The 24920-nt window shown below is 42.8% G+C and overlaps 1 protein-coding gene across 1 annotated transcript; it reads left to right on the top strand.

Moving 5' to 3' along the window:
* Window positions 1–1748: 1748 nt before the first annotated feature.
* Window positions 1749–23660, top strand: LOC311099178 (calponin-3-like). Its single transcript, XM_084139858.1, has 7 exons — window positions 1749–2064; window positions 16515–16636; window positions 17075–17141; window positions 18894–19031; window positions 21299–21415; window positions 21698–21844; window positions 22081–23660. Exons 1-7 carry the CDS (start codon window positions 2008–2010, stop codon window positions 22468–22470), a joined length of 1038 nt encoding a protein of 345 aa, XP_083995984.1. The 5' UTR covers window positions 1749–2007; the 3' UTR covers window positions 22471–23660.
* The last annotated feature ends 1260 nt before the right edge of the window (window positions 23661–24920 follow it).

Here is a 24920-nt window from a genome sequence, read left to right as displayed (position 1 = left end):
AGCTATTCTCAAGCTGGGAAAAATGGGAAATGGTGTTCTATTTTACTGGGTAGTATTTGATGGACAATGGCTGGTTGCCAGTACTCTGCTCTACTCGTTTTTTAGTTTGAGCACTATAGGCTCACACACGCACACACGCGTGCATACACACACACACATACACACAAACCATGAAAACAGACATATCTGTTTCTGCCATTTTTAACACTCAGCAATACAGATCCATGCCATGTAGCCTATTTCCCGGCAGGACCTGATGTAGAAAGAGACACAAATGTCTGATGGACTTAACAGTAAATGTCTTGGCATTGCAATGTGGCTTTCTGCCACTGTTGAAATAAGCCCACTGCCAGTTTCCATGAGAAATGTCTTCTACACTATGGAATTATCTTACCTTCTGCAGTGACTTTTGTCTTTCGACTGATGTTTGTCGTTTGAGCAGTTTGAAAGTCGACTGTCTCCCTTCCTAAGCAAAATCAGAATGGCTAACAGTCATTGCTTCAGTGTACTGTGCATCAAGCATGCAGTAAGTAGTACACTACCTACAGTAATTGTGCAGTTGGCACTAGTTGTTGGTGAACAAGAAATAACAATAATAATTACAAATCAGATTAGTGGACTATGTACAGTTACTGCTTGTGCAAACTGGAGAAAGGTAATTGAATTTCCATTCACAGTTAGTTTTTTTATTTTGTGGCAACTGTTACCTACCTGGGTGAATACCAATTCTCTCCCTTACTTTTTTTCTCATCACCTAAGTAACATCCAAAACACCAGAATCATACACATTAATATGTTTCATGTACAGAATGAAAATGTTTGACATAGCCTACACACAATCAAACAGTAATAATACAATTCACTCTTTCTATGAGGCATATACAGTAATAGTATGACTGTCATCCTGAAAAAACTTTTCAAACGACTTTTCCTCAGAAATGTAACTCAGAACTATTTTGGGAGTGGGACAGACTAGTAGACTAGGCCTAGACCACCCTGAGTTATTCAGAGGAAAAGGCAGAGACTGAGACCTAGCTAGGCCTCACAGTGGGAATAGCATGGGGAGTTCTTCAGAGGGTAGCTCTGTTTGTGTTATTTTCAGGATGAGCAGTTCTGGCAGCAAGTTTCCATTGTGGACAGTCTTCCTGTTTATGGACACTTGGAGTCCCTTGATGGCACTGCTCAGGGGACAGGAAACACATGGCGGGAGGGGGAGGGATGCAGGGAGGGAGGGAAAGATTTGTTTGCATTCGGTCAGCTAATGTAGAGATAGTATGGACAGAGACTTAGGTATCCTTTACTAGAGGCTATTTTTTAGAGCTGATCTCAGTCTAGTGTAAACTTGTCATTTCCCAATGCATTGTTGAAGGAGGCAGTATTTCTGTCACTCCCATTTGCTTTACTACTCTAACCCATCCTGTTGTAGAGGACTCTTGGAAGAGAGGAATATGCTGCATGATAGCCTACTATAATGAAATTAGATATCTTCATAAATAATTTGTGTTGTTTGTAATTAACGTTTTATTCTATTTTTGATGACATTTAGATATTTTATGGAAAAGGGATCGAATGGTAGGAGTGTCATATAGCCTAATCAGGGGATACTTGATAAACCAAATTGTGAATCTGTTATTGTGAATAACTTGTGTTAGAACGATTTCTTTCTAACATCCTTATTTCTTTATCTTTGTTGTGATCCATGAGCGAGTACAAGGATTCTGATTGGCTTACCACAGGTCTCTCGCGCTGCACACTTTTTTTTTTTAGGTCGAAAGACAAGCTATCTACTGCGACACATAACTTTCTGTGCAAAGTCAGATCCGTGCTCTCTCTGTCTATCTGCTCACTGAAAACGAAGACTATTAAAGAGGTTGACAGATTTCTTTTATTTTCACAGTTGTAACTCTTGCACGGAGATTTCTACTTTGTAACAGAGGAAACGTGGAAGAAGCCGCAACTTGTGTTGCAAATTATTGACACTGTTTTACATTTGCAAAACAAAGGAAAATGACTCAATTCAACAAGGGACCAGTTTACGGGCTGACTGCAGAATTGAGAAGCAAGGTAAGCGTGCGTGAATATAAGGATTATACCATTTTAACTATCAAATTGATGAAATTATAGGTTTTTGGGAAGAAAATTATAATTTACATAAAATAGATCACCGTGAAACTGCTTCGCATCAATCGGTGCATTCATTTCCTCTCGATACGACCTGAAACTTTTTTTCTAATTGTGGAAAGTGTGTGATGGCAAATAGCCACGTACTTCACTATGAATTATGCTCTATTTGTCAATCAATGTGCCCTTTGTCTTGTTGCACATTTTGTCCTGAAAAGGATAGTCTACCAGGTTAAAGGGTGCAGAATAACGTGTGTTAGAACGCTTTCTTTCTAACATCCTTATTGCCTGTGATTTAATTTCTTTGACATAATTATTTAATTTTCTCAGCAAGAACAACACTGCGTTGGAAACAAATAGGCTGTATGTCAAATATTGACATTCTTGGTCCCCTTTTCCCAGACCTTTCACAAGTGCAACCTTTTTGGGCTTCAGTGATGCTGGATGAAAACAATTATACATTGTGTACAATATTCCTTTATGATCTTTTTTGTTACAGGAAAGGATGAAAGCGTCATGAATGAATGGCAAGGCCAACAACTCATTGTTGCTCCAACATAGTGGGTGGAGCCTGTATGGGCGGTGGAGGGGTCCCTATACTTCTGAGTGAAGTCTGCAGTACTAGACAACATCCGCCTCAACAATGCTTTCTCCTTGTCTGACCTCACTGTAGTTTATTGAATTTTGTACACAGTCTCAAGCTGCAGTGTTGCCTTCATTGTCAGACTCATGTGGAATCAATTTGCTACTATTGTTTTAAAGGGTCCCCTAGATGTCATTCTGTCTACCATTTTCTGTCTACCATGCAGCTCAGCAATATAGCATGACTCACTTATCCCATAAAAAATCTGAAAATGAAATATTAATATTTTTAGCTGTTGAATAGATGATGGGCTGGGCCCCTTGACAAGTCTTCCATGTTTTTTTTTTGGCTTCTGTTCCATTGAGCACATTGCTGCTGGGGAGAATCCCAGATGGCCCAGAGGTCTATGACCCACACGTACAGTATGTCCCACACTTTAACTAAAGAGGTGGATCACTAGTGTCAGGAGTTTTTCCTGATCACCTAACTTGACCCAGTTATAGCTATGGTATATCTAGGGCCCAGAGTTTTCCAGGTCAAGCCACATAGTCTGAAAAAAACTGCTATCGCCAATCATCGTATTTACCAGTCTTTTTATACCGATACCCACAGCTCCTCTCCAGTGGCTTTTTGTTATTTCACTCCCTTTCTAAATGGAGCCCAAAGTGGGTCATTCCATCCATGCAAAGCAATGGTTCCATCCTATCCCCGCCGCCTGCCAGTGTGAGCGGATACATTTTCCATGTGGTCTGCCAGAAGATACGCTTTATTAGAAGTCTGACAGAGATATACCAGCCCTTCAGTGGTCTGCTGCGATGGCTTGTGGAAAAGAAAAGTCAGATTGTGTTCCATAGGAAGTGCCTTGAATGTCTCTGAACTGTCAAGCGGTGCACAAAAACCTCTTAGCCAACCCTCCTTGTAGCATTTTAATATACCTTTCTAGTAAAGATCTGCATACTGTACTTTAGGCAAATCCTTTTGGCCTCTTTGGACAAGTTTCCCAGACCCGGATTAAGCTTACTCTTGGATTTAAGCATGCTAAATGGATATTCTCCATTGAAAGTGCATTCGAGTCCTGGAAGCTGTCTGTAATAGTAGAATTAAAGCCCTAGTAGAGCCCTCCACATGGGTTCCTGGTCATGGTTTTCATGGTAACTCCAGGCAGGCTGACATCCAGATGTGTTCCAGGAAGTAAGCTGATCACAATGGGAGGCTCCCATCATCACTTGGATGTCAAGACCACAGTGGGAGCTTTGGTGTGTGTAACTGGCTGTCAACAGGTCGTCAACATCACCTTACACGGCCTTTGATACTTTTAGTAAAAACCACCACACAACATCTTCACAGCTATGGCTGTATGCCAGACAGCAACAATGTAGGACATTGTACTGGAGTAGCAGGCTTGGGTGATTGGGGCCGATTCCTTTTCAACTCAGTGGATTCAGGAAATTAATTATTGACTTACTTGAAATGGTATTGACCCCGTCCTATGTTTATTTTACTTACAGAGATGGAAAATTCCCAGGAAATGCTTGTGTGTGCTATTTATGAATACTTAAAATGAACTCAGGAGTACAATAGAGCTCTACACTACAAAGGAAGTTGCTTTGTCCAGTAATTGCAAAAGTAATGTAAGTGAATTAGCCTACTTTGTAAAATACCCTCTCCCTGGTCTTTAGCCATATCTCAAGTTCTGGCTTCCTGCATCGTGTTATCTGACACCGTCCAAAATGTTGAAACTATGTCACTACCTGGAATTATGAATCTGATACAGGGCTGAAACTGTTGCGGTTATAGCTTTTTCTTTAGTACTACAGATACTTGGAGTACTCTGTAAGCTGTAACGTCTGTAAGACCGCCGCTGTAAGACGGGTCTATTTTTGCCATAACCCTTAACAGTAAGGACTGTTATAAAGTGGTGCTGTGATGGCCAGACCATCTGTGCTGGCTCGAGGACAGGACACTTAAACCTCCAGTCCGCTAGGAAGTGCTAGGAAGAAGAGAAAATACCAATTTTAACTATGAAAACTAGGCTGAAAGTGTTGACACATGGACATGACCCCTACTCATCTTCAGAAAGTATTCAGATCCCTTGACTTTTTCCATATTTTGTTAGGTTACAGCCTTATTCTAAAATTGATTAAAAAATGTTTTTCCCTCAATCTACACACAATACCCCATAATGACAAAGCAAAAACGGGTTTAAAAAAAAAAAAAAACATGGAAATATCACATTTACATAAGTATTCAGACCTTTTACTCAGTACTTTGTTGAAGCACCTTTGGCAGCGATTACAGCCTCGAGTCTTCTTGGGTATGACGCTACAAGCTTGGCACAACTGTATTTGGGGAGTTTCTCCCATTCTTCTCTGCAGATTCTCTCAAGCTCTGTCAGGTTGGATGGGGAGCGTTGCTGCATAGCTATTTTCAGGTCTCTCCAGAGATGTTCAAGTCCGGGCTCTGGCTGGGCCACTCAAGGACATTCGGAGACTTGTCCCGAATCCACTCCTGCGTTGTCTTGGCTGTGTGCTTAGGGTCATTGTCCTGTTGGAAGGTGAACCTTCGCCCCAGTCTGAGGTCCTGAGGGCTCTGGAGTAGGTTTTCATCAAGGATCTCTCTGTACTTTGCTCCGTTCATCTTTGCCTCGATCCTGACTAGTCTCCCAGATCCTGTCGCTGAAAAACATCCCCACAGTATGATGCTGCCACCACCATGCTTCATCGTAGGGATGGTGCCAGGTTTCATCCAGATGTGACGCTTGGCATTCACGCCAAAGAGTTCAATCTTGGTTTCATCAGACCAGAGAATCTTAGTCTTCAGGTGCCTTTTGTCAAACTCCAAGCGGGCTGTCATGTGCCTTTTACTGAGGAGTGGCTTCCGTCTGGTCACTCTACCATAAAGGCCTGATTGGTGGAGTGCTGCAGAGATTGTTGTCCTTCTGGAAGGTTCTCCCATCTCCACAGAGGAACTCTAGAGCTCTGTCAGAGTGACCATCGGGTTCTTGGTCACCTCTAGGAAGAGTCTTGGTCTTTCCAAATTTCTTCAATTTAAGAATGATGGAGGCCACTGTGTTCTTGGGGACCTTCAATGCTGCAGAAATGTTTTTGTACCCTTCCCCAGATCTGTGCCTCGACACAATCCTGTCTTGGAGCTCTACGGACAATTCCTTCGACCTCATGGCCTGGTTTTTGCTCTGACATGCACTGTCAACTGTGGGACCTTTATATAGACCGGTGTGTGCCTTTCCAAATCATGTCCAATCAATTTAATTTACCACAGGTGGACTCCAGTCAAGTTGTAGAAACATCTCAAGGATGATCAATGGAAACAGGATGCACCTGAGCTCAATTTTGAGTCTCATAGCAAAAGGTTTGAATACGTATGCAAATAAGGTATTTCTGTTTTTTTATTTGTAATACATTTTGCAAACATTTCTAAAAACGTGTTTTCGCTTTGTCATTATGGGGTATTGTGTGTAGATTGCTGAGGATTTTTATTTTATCCATTTAAGAATAAGGCTGAAACGTAACAATGTGGAAAAAGTCAAGGGGTCTGAATACTTTCAGAAGGCACTGTACCCCTCTAACCTTCACCCCTACGGTAGAGATACAGTAGACACGGTAGAAGTGGGCTACACCGGTACAAACCTGTTCACGTCATGAGTACCCTAACGAGAAAGAATGTGTTTTTTTCACATCAATATTCAATGCATACGGGTTAATCTCACTAAGAAGACACAACTTGCGTCATTTGCAATAAGGATGAATTCAAGCCACCTGTCCAATAACTTTTCCCATGACTCTGGCTGACCTCTTCAGTAATCAGACAACGTTTACACACCGTCCTTGTATCGTATCTGCAGCTTACGTGTCCACAGCTACTTTTCCCTCCTGTGCACAAGAGATAAGGCTGTGGTGAACATCATGTGCACAGTGCACCTCATCCATAGGACTTAAAATAGCTCCCCTGACTACAGTATTTAGGGTTAGCCCAAGTCCAGCCACACAGAACAAAGACATGTTTGTGGTGTTGGCTTGGCAGTTAGTTGTTTGAAAGAGGACTGAAGAGATTACGCGTATCAGTCCAGAAATATTTGCATTTAACTCCCAGGAATACTCACCACTTGTTCTGTTTTGCATAATTGAATGTAAATGCAAAATATGTTCATATATTTCAGCAAACTGTGGCCAGTGTGGTGGGGTGGGGGTGGGGGTGGGGGTGGGGGGGCCTCCCTTTAATTAGTTCTACCACCACAACACTAGCATAGCTGTTCTGAGAGAATGTCATGATTTTGTTGACACATCCTCCATCTGTTGAGGATGTCCCAGAGTGGCCTTTTAAACCCCACGCTGACATCTCAAGGAGAACAGGAAGGAGTCTTCCTGAGTGCTGTTAAGTAAACACTCACTATAATTACCCTTCAAACCCAGGAAGAGCAGGAAGAACACCGGATGGAGCAGCAGCACTTTCTGTTTTTGACATATCGGGAGTTATTTCCTTTTTGGTTATTTTTATATTATCAGGTCAAGAGGAGGTGTCTTAAGGATAACAGTGACATTTTGAGTCATGGCTCACAGGTGAAGATGGATAGAGCCAGATTTGAATTGGAAATGGGGAAAAACGTTGTCCACACAATTTGGAAAATGGCCGCCTTCCAGCTTTACTTGAGGGTCTCTGTTAACACGTTCTTACTGTATGTCAACAAACAGCACTATGACAATGGGCCTAGGGCAACGTAAACAGACGGCGTAATTGTTTCTACCTCCCCTTACACTCATCACAGACAAAATCGCTGCATCATTCCACTCCATTGAACATTTCCCAGAGCCACAGAAGGTTAATAATTTATTAACCCACCACCAGCTGTCTCTTGTCAAGGCTCCATTCAATGCCATTTCCTCTCCAATAAATGGATAACCAATATTTAAACAGGTTGTGGGTTTTGTAGTAGCATACATTTCGAGGTTTTGGAGGGCAAAGCCTGTCATTTTTGCCACAAACGTAGGCTAACTTTTGCAGAACAGTAATGTTGTATCCTGAAGGAGCGGCCCATTTACAATACGACGCTCTCATTCTTTTTTTCAGTCCAGATGTTCTCTCCATTCCCCAGACTCATCAGAAAATGCTTCCAGTTGCGTGGGCAGGATTGGTAGTATAAGAAGAGGGGGTTTCTTTCTCTGCATGTCTGAGAAAGAGAAAGATGAATCAATGGCTTTTTGGCTAGTCCTGCTTTTCTCCCCCTCTTTCCTCTCTGAATGCCTAGCTAGTTCTGCTCTATCAAGTCCAAGAACATTGGAGCTATTGTTTAGCCATGAGGAGCGATTTCTAGACCCGAACAGGGATTGTTCACACTCCCCTCTCAGCTCTCCATGGGATGTTTTTAAAGGTACTCGCTGTGTGGGACTTGTGTCTTCTGGGTCTCATAGCAACGACTAGCCTAACATAGCTTGTTTGGTGTGACACAAGGTTGTGAGGGCACTTTTTCCTTTATCTACCTCTCACATTGACCTCTGACCCTCCCAGTGTGGGATAGGAGTCAAATGAATGCATTTCTGGGACATCACATCAACTTTACCCTCCTTTTAATCCCATTAAAGACTCTTTGCCCTTTTTGAAGACTGCTGGTCTTTGTAGGAACGGTTGCCATCTTTCCTACACAGAGCCTTTGAGTGATAATGAGAATACGTCTTTTCCCTTTTTCATCTTGATGACAGATTTCTCATTTGACTTGTGGGCGGGTGATTAACTGTTAGACACTATAAAAGTTTTGTGTGAAGGGGAAGGGAGAGGTTGGTGGGGTTTGAGTCCTCTCTTGCTGAGGGAAGACTACTGAAGACTGTTTTCAGCAGAGAGAGCTGCAGGCATTGTGTGGGGATTGATAACTGTGTGTGTAACCCAAGTGCAGACTGGGGGTTTAATCAATTGCAGATGAGGGATCTCTCTTGAACCTCTACCTCCACTCCTCCCAGCTAAACACACGCACAAGCACACACACAGACAGACAGACCTTGAAGAGGCTCTGTTTTGACATTTGTGGTATCTTCAGTCTGAAGCAGCAGTGCTAGAATAAAAGCAGACTGATTCAAATCAAATTTCATTTGTCACATGCACCGAATACAACAGGTGTAGACCTTACCGTCAAATGCTTACTTACGAGCCCTTAACCAACAATGCAGAGTAAAAATAAAATAAAAAGAATGGAAAATTAGCTAAAAACACTAAAGGGGGGAAAAAAACTGGAACACAAAATAACAAGGCTACCGAGTCAATGTGCAGGGGTGCGGGTCTGGGAAAATCGGATAAATGTAGGTTTGTGGGTGTAGTTACCCTTTCATTCAAATGCACACCTAGCAAGAGGCTGTGGTTTAGCAGTGCTTTTGTAGCGCACATGTGATGGTAGAGTTTGCAAAACAAATAGCCACTTGATGAAAATAATCATTATATAATTCTGCCAGGTAAGCATAGTCTACTTTGTAGTTAACATTTCTATCTACCAGAAGAGTGTTTCATTAGCATCACAGAGAGGGGGGCATTCTCGTTGCCTCTTCAGAAAGTTACAGGAAATACAAATTATTGATGCATTCTGTTCATGTCTTACGATAAACTTGGGCAAATTAATTTTCTATACATTTAGTTGATTCCCTACTGTCAATAAAAGTTTTTTTTTATATTGTTGAATTCTGTTTTAATGCCTGGATTCCGTGAGGGCCCCAATTATCATACACTGCTCAAAAAAATAAAGGGAACACTTAAACAAAATGTAACTCCAAGTCAATCACACTTCTGTGAAATCAAACTGTCCACTTAGGAAGCAACACTGATTGACAATACATTTCACATGCTGTTGTGCAAATGGAATAGACAATAGGTGGAAATTCTAGGCAATTAGCAAGACACCCCCAATAAAGGACTGGTTTTGCAGTTGGTGACCACAGAACACTTCTCAGTTCCTATGCTTCCTGGCTAATGTTTTGGTCACTTTTGAATGCTGGCGGTGCTTTCACTCTAGTGGTAGCATGAGACGGAGTCTACAACCCACACAAGTGGCTCAGGTAGTGCAGCTCATCCAGGAGGGCACATCAATGCGAGCTGTGGCAAGAAGGTTTGCTGTGTCTGTCAGCGTAGTGTCCAGAGCATGGAGGCGCTACCAGGAGACAGGCCAGTACATCAGGAGACGTGGAGGAGGCCGTAGGAGGGCAACAACCCAGCAGCAGGACTGCTACCTCCGCCTTTGTGCAAGGAGGAGCAGGAGGAGCACTGCCAGAGGCCACAAATGTGCATGTGTCTGCTCAAACGGTCAGAAACAGACTCCATGAGGGTGGTATGAGGGCCCGACGTCCACAGGTGGGGGTTGTGCTTACAGCCCAACACCGTGCAGGACGTTTGGCATTTGCCAGAGAACACCAAGATTGGCAAATTCGCCACTGGCGCCCTGTGCTCTTCACAGATGAAAGCAGGTTCACACTGAGCACGTGACAGACGTGACAGAGTCTGGAGACGCCGTGGAGAACGTTCTGCTGCCTGCAACATCCTCCAGCATGACCGGTTTGGCGGTGGGTCAGTCATGGTGTGGGGTGGCATTTCTTTGGGGGGCCGCACAGCCCTCCATGTGCTCGCCAGAGGTAACCTGACTGCCATTAGGTACCGAGATGAGATCCTCAGACCCCTTGTGAGACCATATGCTGGTGCGGTTGGCCCTGGGTTCCTCTTAATGCAAGACAATGCTAGACCTCATGTGGCTGGAGTGTCAGCAGTTCCTGCAAGAGGAAGGCATTGATGCTATGGACTGGCCCGCCCGTTCCCCAGACCTGAATCCAATTGAGCACATCTGGGACATCATGTCTCGCTCCATCCACCAACGACACGTTGCACCACAGACTGTCCAGGAGTTGGCGGATGCTTTAGTCCAGGTCTGGGAGGAGATCCTTCAGGAAACCATCCGCCACCTCATCAGGAGCCTGCCCAGGCGTTGTAGGGAGGTCATACAGGCACGTGGAGGCCACACACACTACTGAGCCTCATTTTGACTTGTTTTAAGGACATTACATCAAATTTGAGGGTGACTCCAAATCCAGACCTCCATGGGTTGATACATTTGATTTCCATTGATAATTTTTGTGTGATTTTGTTGTCAGCACATTCAACTATGTAAAGAAAAAAGTATTTAATAAGATTATTTCATTCATTCAGATCTAGGATGTGTTATTTTAGTGTTCCCTTTATTTTTTTGAGCAGTGTATTTGGACCAGAATGCATCTCTCCACTGCCTATTGTTCCTGCAGTGATGATTCACCATCTTCATCGGATGTTTTAATAATTTATCTGCAGATAACCACCAAAAAGCCTAGGCCTACCAGTAGCCTATGCCTGTAGGCTGATGAGGCGAGAGTCACTTTAGCGTCACTGACTGGCAAGTCCCGACATCCTAGGAAAGGAAAGGAACCTATGCGATACCATGGACATAACTACGTTGCATGATTTCTGAATGGCAAAGGGATATAGGAGATGGACTTTATTCAGTCAGTTCAACACCTTTTTATAAACTAGGCAACACTTGCTGTTCAGTTGTCAATCAACACACAGTAAATAGCATAGGCCTACTATGGACAATGACTCCGCGTGGTTGGCCAAATGAAACACGCGGAAGAAATTAATAAATGAAATGTAAACCACTGCAACCAGAGATCTGTATATATTGACGAGATGCTCATGTCTCCACCCTGACAATGGGAGTCATTGTCCCAAAGGCGGGAAGACCCGTGACAAGCTTAGGTCCAAAATAAGCCCATAGAAACGCATTGGGCTTATTTTGGACAGATTTTGGCTGGAGTGAAACCTCTTGCTTCGCATCTTCCTCTCTGCAGCGTTTCCCTGTCATCGCTCGCTTTGTGACTGACAGGCGCCTGTCCTGTCAATAGATCGCTAGAAGACACATATCGTTCATTCTAGTGGGAGAGGGCTCGACGGACTAGCACATTTAAAAAAATGAAAAGTAGCCTAGTTAATATGAAGTGGAAAATGTAGCCGCACTAATGGAAAACACTGTTAAAGGATGCACTACAGCCCTCAAACTCAACTCTGGACCTAGAAGCCAGTTCCACTGCCTTTTTTCATTGTTCCCCTCTAATCAGGGACTGATTTAGACCTGGGACACCAAGTGGGTGCAATTAATTATCAGGTAGAACAGAAAAGCAGCAGGCTCCGGACCTCGTAGGGTAAGAGTTGAATACTCCTGCACTACAGTAACTCAAGCTGCGAGGAAGAGACCTGGTCGATCGCTATTCCACATTCCTTCTGAATGGGAAACTGCTGACTACAGCGTTGTTACTGTACCATAACCTGCTGGAGTTGCGCCTGTAGCCCGGAGAGGAAAACAATATTTTTGGTATCTCCGATTGTTCTGGCAATTCTCACATAGAAACTTAATTGGGAGGAAGGAGGTTTGGTATGCTTTTTACATTTTATAATGGTGCAAGTGGCCATTTTAAGCCTTTTTTTAGACCTATACAAGCCCCCTGTAAGACCCACTGATACATGATACAGACAACACCTTGGTGTCATTATACTCGTAATAGTGTGCTCTTAAATATTAATTATATCTGCTGAACACCTTCCTAATATTGAGTTTCACCCACTTTTGCCCTCAGAACAGCCTCAATTCGTCGGGGCATGGACTCTACAAGGTGTCAAAAGCGTTCCACAGGGATGCTGGCACGTTGACTCTAATGCTTCCCACAGTTGAGTCAAGTTGGCTGGATGTTCTTTGGGTGGTGGACCATTCTTGATACACAGCAAAATGTTGACCGTGAAAAACCCAGCAGCGTTGCAGTTCTTGACACACTCAAACCGGTTTGCCTGGCACCTACTACCATACCCTGTTTTTAAAGGCACTTAAATCTTTTGTCTTGCCCATTCACCCTGTGAATGGCACAATACACATTCCATGTCTCAAGGCTCCTCCCCTTCACCAACACTGATTTTGAAGTGGATTTAACAGGTGACATCAATAAGGAATCATAGCTTTCACCTGGATTCACCTGGTGAGTCTGTCATGGAAAGAGCAGGTGTTCCTAATGTTTTCTACAGTCAGTATATAATTGAAATACAATTTTACACATTAATTTATTCAACATTAAAAATATTAATATGAATATCTCAAAAGTACCCTTTTTGATTTTGTTCATATTTAGACATACTCTACAAGTACATCACATTTCCAGAGTGGGCTCTCTGCTACTTTCGAAGTTATGATACATTTTATGAGCATCACCAACACAGTGAATGGGGAAAATGGATTCAAAGGGAACTCCCTCTGCTGGTGATTTGCTAAATGCACAATCCTGCAGGAGGGCTGTGATTGATTTAATGATATATATATATATCACACACACACACACACACAGTGGGGAGAACAAGTATTTGATACACTGCCGATTTTGCAGGTTTTCCTACTTCCAAAGCATGTAGAGGTGTAATTTTTATCATAGGTACACTTCAACTGTGAGAGACGGAATCTAAAACAAAAATCCAGAAAATCACATTGTATGATTTTTAAGTAATTCATTTACATTTTATTGCATGACATAAGTATTTGATCACCTACCAACCAGTAAGAATTCCTGCTCTCACAGACCCGTTAGTTTTTCTTTAAGAAGCCCTCCTGTTCTCCACTCATTACCTGTATTAACTGCACCTGTTTGAACTCGTTACCTGTATAAAAGACACCTGTCCACACACTCAATCAAACAGACTCCAACCTCTCCACAATGGCCAAGACCAGAGATCTGTGTAAGGACATCAGGGATAAAATTGTAGACCTGCACAAGGCTGGGATGGGCTACAGGACAATAGGCAAGCAGCTTGGTGAGAAGGCAACAACTGTTGGCGCAATTATTAGAAGATGGAAGTTCAAGATGACGGTCAATCACACTCGGTCTGGGGCTCCATGCAAGATCTCACCTCGTGGGGCATCAATGATCATTAGGAAGGTGAGGGATCAGCCCAGAACTACACGGCAGGACCTGGTCAATGACCTGAAGAGAGCTGGGACCACCGTCTCAAAGAACCATTAGTAACACACTACGCCGTCATGGATTAAAATCCTGCAGCGCACGCAAGGTCCCCCTGCTCAAGCCAGCGCATGTCCAGGCCCGTCTGAAGTTTGCCAATGACCATCTGGATGATCCAGAGGAGGAATGGGAGAAGGTCATGTGGTCTGATGAGACAAAAATATAGCTTTTTGGTCTAAACTCCACTCGCCGTGTTTGGAGGAAGAAGAAGGATGAGTACAACCCCAAGAACACCATCCCAATCGTGAAGCATGGAGGTGGAAACATCATTCTTTGGGGATGCTTTTCTGTAAAGGGGACAGGACGACTGCACCATATTGAGGGGAGGATGGATGGGGCCATGTATCGCGAGATCTTGGCCAACAACCTCCTTCCCTCAGTAAGAGCATTGAAGATGGGTCGTGGCTGGGTCTTCCAGCATGACAACGACCCGAACCACACAGCCAGGGCAACTAAGGAGTGGCTCCGTAAGAAGCATCTCAAGGTCCTGGAGTGGCCTAGCCAGTCTCTAGACCTGAACCCAATAGAAAATCTTTGGAGGGAGCTGAAAGTCTGTATTGCCCAGCGACAGCCCCGCAACCTGAAGGATCTGGAGAAGGTCTGTATGGAGGAGTGGGACAAAATCCCTGCTGCAGTGTGTGCAAACCTGGTCAAGACCTACAGGAAACGTATGATCTCTGTAATTGCAAACAAAGATTTCTGTACCAAATATTAAGTTCTGCTTTTCTGATGTATCAAATACTTATGTCATGCAATAAAATGCAAATTAATTACTTAAAAATCATACAATGTGATTTTCTGGATTTTTGTTTTATATTCCGTCTCTCACAGTTGAAGTGTACCTATGATAAAAATTACAGACATCTACATGCTTTGTAAGTAGGAAAACCTGCAAAATCGGCAGTGTATCAAATACTTGTTCTCCCCACTGTGTGTGTGTGTGTGTGTGTGTGTGTGTATATGTGTATATATATATATATATATATATCTGATCATTTCTTCCAAAGTAGCGGAGAGCCCACTCTGGAAATGTTATGTTTGGAGAGTATATCGTTCCAAACAATATGTCTGCAAATAAGCCAAATCAAAAAGGTACTTTTGAGATATGAATAATAATGTTAATGTGAACATTTTGTACTTCAGAATATAGATATACTTCATATTTAAGAGCACACTATAGGTGCACATGTATAGGTTTAAAAGGGCCTTAAATGGCCACTTTCATCATGATTTCCTCAAAAATGGTTTGTGATACAAATGTATAAAGCATGTTAAACATCCTTCCTCCCAAAGAAGTTTTTGTGAGAATTGCCAGAACAATCTGAGATTTTTTTTTTTTTTATTGGCCGTGCTGACATGTAATCGCCCCTTAGTCCTTTAATAAGCCCTGGAGCCGTCTCCTAGGAGGAGTGCTGATCTAGGATCAGTTTTGCCATTTAGATCATGTTAAATAATATTATGGCCAGGGGGGACCTGGGGCCGTACTGTATGTATCAAGCGTCTCAGAGTAGGAGTTCTGATCTAGGATCAGTTTAGCCTTTTAAATCATAATGAATAAAATGACATGGGGTCCTGATCCTAGATCAGCACTCCTACTCTGAGATGGTTGATACATGTACATGCAGCCCTTGAGTGCTTTCTCTTGAGTTATTAGCGAAAGCAGCAAGAAATGTATATCGCAGTTGGAAGCCCTGGGCTTCAACCAAGCAGCCAATGAAAGCTCATTAAGATGACTGACAGAAATATCCCTCTAATCTCTCCCTCTGCTATGCCACGTAAAGTTGTCGCTGTGATATTTTTACTTTCTGTGTGTGTGTCTCTGTCTCTTTCTCTGTCTATCTCTCCTTCAAGCCGTTGGGTAATGAAACGGTGTCAGTCTGGTCTTAGGAACCTGTGGAGCCGTCCCCCTAAAACCAGGGTTCAGGCGCGGGGCAGCGGTCCATGTAATTTCCTGTGTCTTACATCTATTAGCAGTGGGCCTAGGTAAACACACAGCCGTGATGTGGGTGAGGAGAGAGGAGTGTTTTCCCAAAAAGCTGACCTTGCGGCATTGTCAGCACCTTTTAGAACAATATGTGATGGCTTCAGTTGAAAAGCTTTGGCCTGTTGTGAGGACTGAAGCGCTACAATATTTTGATTGCGTAATACTTTCTCAGATGTTCTGTATTTACAGTAGATTGGGCTAAAAGCCCTCTGAATTGTTGTGCAAGCCTTCCCTTTAAACAGACTGTATCTAACTTTCCCAAGGAGTGGGCCGGCTGGGCCCAATGACCATGAGTTATAACTATTGAGTGGGTGTGCTGCTCACTGCTTACTAAGCAATATGTTGAGGCATTACACACTCATAACAGCAAACTGCCTCTGCCTTGAGGCTATTATAACTTTCCTTCTCTCACTGCCTGTGGCCAACACATACATAAATATACGAAGAGGTTATTGAGTTTGCAAAGCAAAGTAGTCTGGGTTTAGGCTTACATTCGTTATAATTGTTTCAAATGACAAGCTACCTTAAGTGTGTGGCTTGGTTGGTTGGTGTTAGGATTGGGTTTGCTTAAAGGATTGGATGTTTTATGATAATAGCTCAACCTTGTCCTTTTATAAGCTAAGTGGTATTTATGTTTTATAGCCTACCTATCCAAACAAGTTAGATCCTAACAAGTGTCTAGGGGGTCAGGGTTTGATTTTGGACAACTGTTGAATGAAGAGTGGGTGGAGTAAACATCATTCTTTTGTCTTCTCAGATCGCAGGGAAGTACGACCTGCAGAAGGAGGAGGAGCTCCGGTTCTGGATCGAGGAGGTGACAGGCATGCCCATTGGAGAGAACTTCCAGAAGGGCCTCAAGGATGGAGTCATCCTTTGCGAGTGAGTTTTCTGTCTATACAAAAAAGTCTGTTAGATTTACCCACTCAACAACAGGGTTTGTATGCTGACATATGCTGCTGTTTTAGGTATTTGCATATTATACCATCCTTCCAATCATTTTATATTATCCCCCCATCATATGAAGTATGTTTTGCCCTGTTCAGGTTACTGGTTTACAAGCCCTAGACTTCACCGGTCTTTAGCTCAGTCAGCTATGAGAATGTAGGGGAATACTTAGTCACATTCCTCGACAGATGGTCACTCAAGTAGACTTAATACAGGATGTTATATTGTTGCCATAACAGTGATCAGGTGTTGAAAAAATCTACAGAGGATTAGCTGTGTTCTTAATCGCTTCATCATTCCTTTAACTACCACTGAGAATTTGTTTATGTTCATATCAAATTGGAAGAGATTTACTATTTTCTCCTGCTTTAGGCTGATTAACAAACTGCAGCCTGGTTCCATTAAAAAAATCAACCTCTCCAAACTCAACTGGCACAAGGTACGCGAGACAAAATAAAACTTGAGATTTTGATGTACAGTTGAAGTCGGATGTTTACATTCACTTAGGTTGGAGTCATTGAAACTCGTTTTTCAACCACTCCACAAATTTCTTGTTAACAAACTATAGTATAGGCAAGTCGGTTAGGACATCTACTTTGTGCATGACAAGTAATTTTTCCAACAATTGTTTACAGACAGATTATTTCACTTATAATTCACTGTATCACAATTCCAGTGGGTCAGAAGTTTACATACACAAAGTTGACTGTGCCTTTTAAACAGCTTGGAAAATTCCAGAAAATTATGTCATGGCTTTAGAAGCTTCTGATAGGCTAATTGACATCATTTGAGTCAATTGGAGGTGTACCCGTGGATGTATTTCAAGGCCTACCTTCAAACTCAGTGCCTCTATTCTTGACATCATGGGAAAATCAAAACAAATCAGCCAAGACCTCCGAAAAAAATGTGTAGACCTCCACAAGTCTGGTTCATCCTTGGGAGCAATTTCCAAACGCCTGAAGGTACCACGTTCATCTGTACAAACAATAGTACGCAAGGATAAACACCATGGGACCACGCATCCGTCATACCGCTCAGGAAGGAGACGCGTTCTGTCTCCTAGAGATGAACGTACTTTGGTGCGAAAAGTGCAAATCAATCCCAGAACCACAGCGAAGGACCTTGTGAAGATGCTGAGGAAACAGGTACAAAAGTATCTATATCCACAGTAAAACGAGTCCTATATCGACATAGCCTGAAAGGCCGCTCAGCAAGGAAGAAGCCACTGCTCCAAAACCGCCATAAAAAAGCCAGACTACGGTTAGCAACTGCACATGGGGACAAAGATTGTACTTTTTGGGGAAATGTCCTCTGGTCTGATGAAACAAAAATAGAACTGTTTGGCCATAATGACTATCGTTATATTTGGAGGACAAAGGTGGTTGCTTGCAAGCCGAAGAACACCATCCCAACCGTGAAGCACGGGGGTGCCAGCATCATGCTGTGGGGGTGCTTTGCTGCAGGAGGGACTGGTGCACTTCACAAAATAGATGGCATCATGAGGAAGGAAAATTTATGTGGATATATTGAAGCAACATCTCAAGACATCAGTCAGGAAGTTAAAGCTTGGTCGCAAATGGGTCTTCCAAATGGACAATGACCCCAAGCATACTTCCAAAGTTGTGGCAAAATGGCTTAAGGACCACAAAGTCAAGGTATTGGAGTGGCCATCACCAAGCCCTGACCTCAATCCTATAGAACATTTGTGGGCAGAACTGAAAAAGTGTGTGCGAGCAAGGAGGCCTACAAACCTGACTCAGTTACACCAGCTCTGTCAGGAGGAATGGGCCAAAATTCACCCAACTTATTGTGGGAAGCTTGTGGAAGGCTACCCAAAACGTTTGACCCAAGTTAAACAATTTAAAGGCAATGCCACCAAATACTAATTGTGTGTATGTAAACTTCTGACCCACTGGGAATGTGATGAAATAAATAAATCATTCTCTCTACTATTATTCTGACATTTCACATTCTTAAAATAAAGTGGTGATCCTAACTGACCCAAGAGAGGGAATTTTTACTAGGATTAAATGTCAGGAATTGTGAAAAACTGAATTTAAATGTATTTGTCTATGGTGTATGTAAACTTCCGACTTCAACTGTATACTGTAACGCTGCTACGGTATTTCACAGAAAAATAAAGACTAAATAATGACTGAACCGGAGTCTGATTTCCTTTGTTCCATTCTAGCTGGAAAATCTGGGGAATTTCATCCGAGCCATTCTGAAGTTTGGCCTTTGTCCCAACGACATCTTTGAAGCCAACGACCTGTTTGAGAACGGGAACATGACACAGGTCCAGAGCACACTGCTGTCTCTGGCTGGTATGGTAGGTTCTCAATTACTGGGGTGAATATAGAACCCTGAGTTTTTCCTGGTGTCGTTATTACCCAGTACCAAACATACAGAAGGAGTGTGCCATAGGAGAGGATTACGATTAATCAAAATACAGAAAAATAGGAAAACATTGTGTTTTTATTGGTGCTGAAACCCTGTATCGGACAAACGCTAGTGTTTTCTTATTGAAATGCTCAAATGGCTACCCGGACTATTTGCATTGACCCCCTTTTTTACAGCTACTTACTGTTTATTATCTATACATAGTCACTTTACCCCTACCTACATGTACATACAGTGGGGGAAAAAATTATTTAGTCAGCCACCAATTGTGAAAGTTCTCCCACTTAAAAAGATGAGAGAGGCCTGTAATTTTCATCATAGGTACACGTCAACTATGACAGACAAATTGAGAAAAAATATTCCAGAAAATCCCATTGTAGGATTTTTAATGAATTTATTTGCAAATTATGGTGGAAAATAAGTATTTGGTCACCTACAAACAAGCAAGATTTCTGGCTCTCACAGACCTGTAACTTCTTCTTTAAGAGGCTCCTCTGTCCTCCACTCGTTACCTGTATTAATGGCACCTGTTTGAACTTATCAGTATAAAAGACACCTGTACACAACCTCAAACAGTCACACTCCAAACTCCACTATGGCCAAGACCAAAGAGCTGTCAAAGGACACCAGAAACAAAATTGTAGACCTGCACCAGGCTGGGAAGACTGAATCTGCAATAGGTAAGCAGCTTGGTTTGAAGAAATCAACTGTGGGAGCAATTATTAGGAAATGGAAGACATACAAGACCACTGATAATCTCCCTCGATCTGGGGCTCCACGCAAGATCTCACCCCGTGGGGTCAAAATGATCACAAGAACGGTGAGCAAAAATCCCAGAACCACACGGGGGGACCTAGTGAATGACCTGCAGAGAGCTGGGACCAAAGTAACAAAGCCTACCATCAGTAACACACTACGCCGCCAGGGACTCAAATCCTGCAGTGCGAGACGTGTCCCCATGCTTAAGCCAGTACATGTCCAGGCCCGTCTGAAGTTTGCTAGAGTGCATTTGGATGATCCAGAAGAGGATTGGGAGAATGTCATATGGTCAGATGAAACCAAAATAGAACTTTTTGGTAAAAACTCAACTCGTCGTGTTTGGAGGACAAAGAATGCTGAGTTGCATCCAAAGAACACCATACCTACTGTGAAGCATGGGGGTGGAAACATCATGCTTTGGGGCTGTTTTTCTGCAAAGGGACCAGGACGACTGATCCGTGTAAAGGAAAGAATGAATGGGGCCATGTATCGTGAGATTTTGAGTGAAAACCTCCTTCCATCAGCAAGGGCATTGAAGATGAAACATGGCTGGGTCTTTCAGCATAACAATGATCCCAAACACACCACCCGGGCAACAAAGGAGTGGCTTCGTAAGAAGCATTTCAAGGTCCTGGAGTGGCCTAGCCAGTCTCCAGATCTCAACCCCATAGAAAATCTTTGGAGGGAGTTGAAAGTCTGTGTTGCCCAGCGACAGCCCCAAAACATCACTGCTCTAGAGGATATCTGCATGGAGGAATGGGCCAAAATACCAGCAACAGTGTGTGAAAAACCTTGTGAAGACTTACAGAAAACATTTGACCTGTGTCATTGCCAACAAAGGGTATATAACAATGTACTGAGAAACTTTTGTTATTGACCAAATACTTATTTTCCACCATAATTTGCAAATAAATAAATTAAAAATCCTACAATGTGATTTTCTGGATTTTTTTCTTCTCAATTTGTCTGTCATAGTTGACGTGTACCTATGATGAAAATTACAGGCCTCTCATCTTTTTAAGTGGGAGAACTTGCACAATTGGTGGCTGACTAAATACTTTTTTTCCCCACTGTATTACCTGGACTAACCTGTACCCCTGCACATTGACTCGGTACCGGTACCCTCTGTATATACAGTAGGCGCGTTATTGTTATTTTGTGTTACTTTTTTTACTTTAGTTTATTATTTGTATTTATTTTTTTTGCAAATATTTTCTTACTTTAAAAAGAAATCTGCATTATTGGTTACGAAATTGGTTGGGCTTGTAAGTAAACATTTCACGGTAAGGTCATCACCTGTTGTATTCGGCGCATGTGACAATAAAATGTTATTTGACTGAGATACCCATGCACCACTATGTAGGCTTACAGTACAGTTGGAAATAGAAACATGTTCATGACACTGACTTTGTTCCTTTGTCTCATAACATGCAACAGGCGAAAACCAAAGGCTCAAACTCCAACTGTGACATCGGTGTGAAGTTCGCAGACAAGAGGACGCGCCATTTCGACGAGGACAAAATGAAGGCTGGCCAATGTGTCATTGGACTGCAGGTGAGTCGTGCTCACACTAGCAATGACCACAGAGATAATGCTTTAAATGGATCTCATCTATGTGGTTTTACTAAATAATGATATTGTAGCAGTAGACATGTTTGTATTTTTCCACTTTTTTTATCCTGTCTGTACCATAACAATGGATCCCAGTCATACTCGGAAACACATCGAATTTGTGGTCAATAAAATGGCCAGATATAGAAGAGATTTGATTAGAGGACATTGTGACCTATGGATGGAGCCATGTCTGAAAGCTGTTTGTGTTTCTGTCCTGGATAGATGGGGACAAATAAATGTGCCAGCCAGTCTGGTATGACAGCGTATGGGACCAGGAGACACTTATATGACCCAAAGTCACAGACAGACAAGCCCTATGACCAGACTACCATCAGCCTGCAGATGGGAACTAACAAGGGAGCCAGCCAGGTAAGAATGTAGTCTTTGGTGTGCATGGTGTGTTTCTTTTGGTTCAATGGTTTCTGCTGCAATGGATTCCTAGCCACTGTAATCCCTGGAAGCAATTAGCAGTGATCTTGTAACAGGGTGAGATCTCTACCAACTAAAGGTTACTGTGGTCACACACACACACACACTGTCGCTCACACACACACACACACACACTACCAACCACTCCACCACCAACCTAACCTTCTCTCCCCCAGGCTGGCATGTCAGCCCCTGGTACCCGCCGTGACATCTACGACCAGAAGTCGGCGGGACAGACCGCAGACAGCTCCACCATCTCCCTGCAGATGGGCACCAACAAGGTGGCGTCCCAGAAGGGCATGAGCAGCTACGGCCTGGGCAGGCAGATCTATGACCCCAAGTACTGTGCCTCCCCCACAGAGCCCACCTCGCCCGTCACCCTCGGCAACCATGCCGGTAGCCACGGCAACGGGAGCCTGGGAACAGGCACCAATGGATCGGAGATTAGTGACAGCGACTACCAGGCGGAATACCAGTATCAGCATGACGACGAGGAAGAGTACAGGGGCAGGTACCAACAGCAGTACAGTGGGCACTATGACGAGGACCAGGGTATCAACTATTAGACTGACTGTGTCTCAAATGGCACCCTATTTGCCTATGTATTGCTCTATATCGGTAATAGGGTGACATTTTCCCCTCTGTGGGCCCCATTTTGGTATCGAAAAAAAGTAGCGCTTGTTTTGACAACGGCATTGCTTTTTTGCGTAGTCAAAATGTCACCCTGTGTAGCAGTAGTTCCAGTTGGCATAAGTGTAACACAGTGTGTCTGGGAATATGTAACGTTATAGTGGCCTTCTACAGGAATCAGGAGTGGAGTTGCATGTCCAAGTACCTTTACGGATCATATGAACCATAGGCCTATATGTAGTTTGATACAATTTTGTGGTACCACTTATGATGAAGTTGTTTAAACTGATGCAAATATGTGTTACTCTGGTATAAAGCCACTGTAATGTAAAGTGAGTGTGAGAGAGTGATTATGTTATCAACAGAGCAAGACACTTACTATCCTTGCTAGCTTTTTTAAACATTTTTTTCCCCTATAAGGGAAATGTTGGCTTATCAATCTAGCATTCCTTTTAAACTCTCGTTAAAGTGTCAATATTTTCCGACCAATCGTAACAATGTATAGAATGTGCCAAGTTCTTTCTATGTTTTATAGGTTTTGTAGTTCTCATAGTTCAGAAACTCAACTAGGGAGTTCTGTGTGAAATATTCCATCACTGACATTCACTACACATCATGTTTACCTGCTCCCTTCTTTCCTCTTTGTGTTCAATATACTATATTGTTTGTCCTCTTTCATCTCCTTCAAATCAGTCTACTGCTCTGTGGTAAGTTTTGGTAAGAGACTTATATTTTCTATATCCATTCTAAATATACAGCAATCATATTTTAGAGAAGGTTGGCTGGAGAAAAAGATGGATGGTTGGAGTTAAGATGCTTATGGCCATCCTGTCCCAGTTTGACTTGAAATCACTGGAATGTTTTTGATGTTCTCTGTGTGTAGTTTCTCTGCCTGTTTTGAGACTTTCACAAGATGATCGCAAATGTTAGTTCTGTCACATGACCAAAATTCTTATGGATTTTTAAATGTTATTTTATATCTCATTGATTCCTTGTGCCATAATGCCCCCCTGTCTGTATGTAGACCCCATCCACTGGTGTTGTATTTATTGCCATTTGTTCCAATATAGACATTTCTTCTATTGTTTTGGTATTTTGTATCAATAAACTTTTTCATGAAGTCTTCCATACAGCATGTCTCTAGTTATATCTAAACTGAAACCACTGAGAACCCACTTGTGGGTGTTCTTTTACCTCATAATTACTAATAACATCTGAAGGTCAAGTCATACTGACACTAGCCTGAGTCCCGGATCTGTTTGTGCTGTTTTGGCAGGATAATGACATAGGAGTTGGCAATGCCATACTAACAGATCTGGGACTCAGGCTAGTGTCAGTATGACTTCACCTTCAGAGAAGATTTAGTATATCTGAGATTGCCAACCTAAAACCCAGGGACACCCTCGACATCAGACAGTGGCGTAACCACTAGGCTGAACATGTGTAATAGACGAGCACAGCCAGGAATGATGTGTGTTGTGAAAAGCCACTGTGGCAGAATGACTGGCATAGACCACAACTGACCGGAGAGCAACAGAACAGACTTCCTAGCAACCAACAGGGATCATGAGAACAGGGCTGTGGCACACAGTCAAAAATCCAACCTCAACCCCCCTCTCCTCCCATCTCTTTATTCACATCACCCCCCCCCCCCCCCCCCTCTCTCCTCCCTTCTCTTTATTCAAATCAACCCCCCCCCCCCCCACCTCTCTCTTTCTCCCTCACCCCTTTCTCTCTCTTCCCATCAACAACCTCTTAAGTGAGTCTATGGCCAGGGTGAATAATCCCCTCTTTGTATGCTTGTGGAATTCACCCTCCATAATACAAGACTCAATTAGGGAGAGTACACAGGAGAGGGAAAACTGTTACCTTGGCAACGCCTCCTTTCAGAGCTAGCTGAATGTCCAACCATGTGGCACAACACTCAGACTTTTAGCACGTAGGCCTAATAGATAGACGACATGTGGAATCCCACTGGCACAACGTCTAGTTTTGATTTACATTTGGTTGAGTTGTCGTCTAACGTGAAATCAACCGAAATCACCATGTCATTGGATTTAGGTTATAAGTTGGGTGAGAAAAATTACTAAATTCCCTTATGTTGAGGACTTCTTTTCAAATCCAATCAGTTTTCCATGTTCATTCAATGTCATCACATTGAATTTTCTTGTTTAAATGAAGTGGAAACAATGTTGATTCAACCTGTTTTTGCCCAGTGGGATGGTTCTTAACCCCATAAGGGGTCTTTGGGTCTGCCGTTTAACTTGTTATCTGAAACTCTGAACTCCCCCTCAGTTCCCATTGCAAGATTTACAGAATAAGCTTGTCTTATTGACCAACTTATTAACTCAATGTAGGTTTCATATGCTTAGAGTAACCTTTAAGA

Source organism: Coregonus lavaretus (assembly GCF_964263955.1).
Source record: "Coregonus lavaretus genome assembly, chromosome: 23".
Taxonomy (NCBI): Eukaryota; Metazoa; Chordata; class Actinopteri; order Salmoniformes; family Salmonidae; genus Coregonus; species Coregonus lavaretus.
Note: the sequence above shows the minus strand (reverse complement) of the source record. Positions and strands in the feature narration are given on the sequence as shown.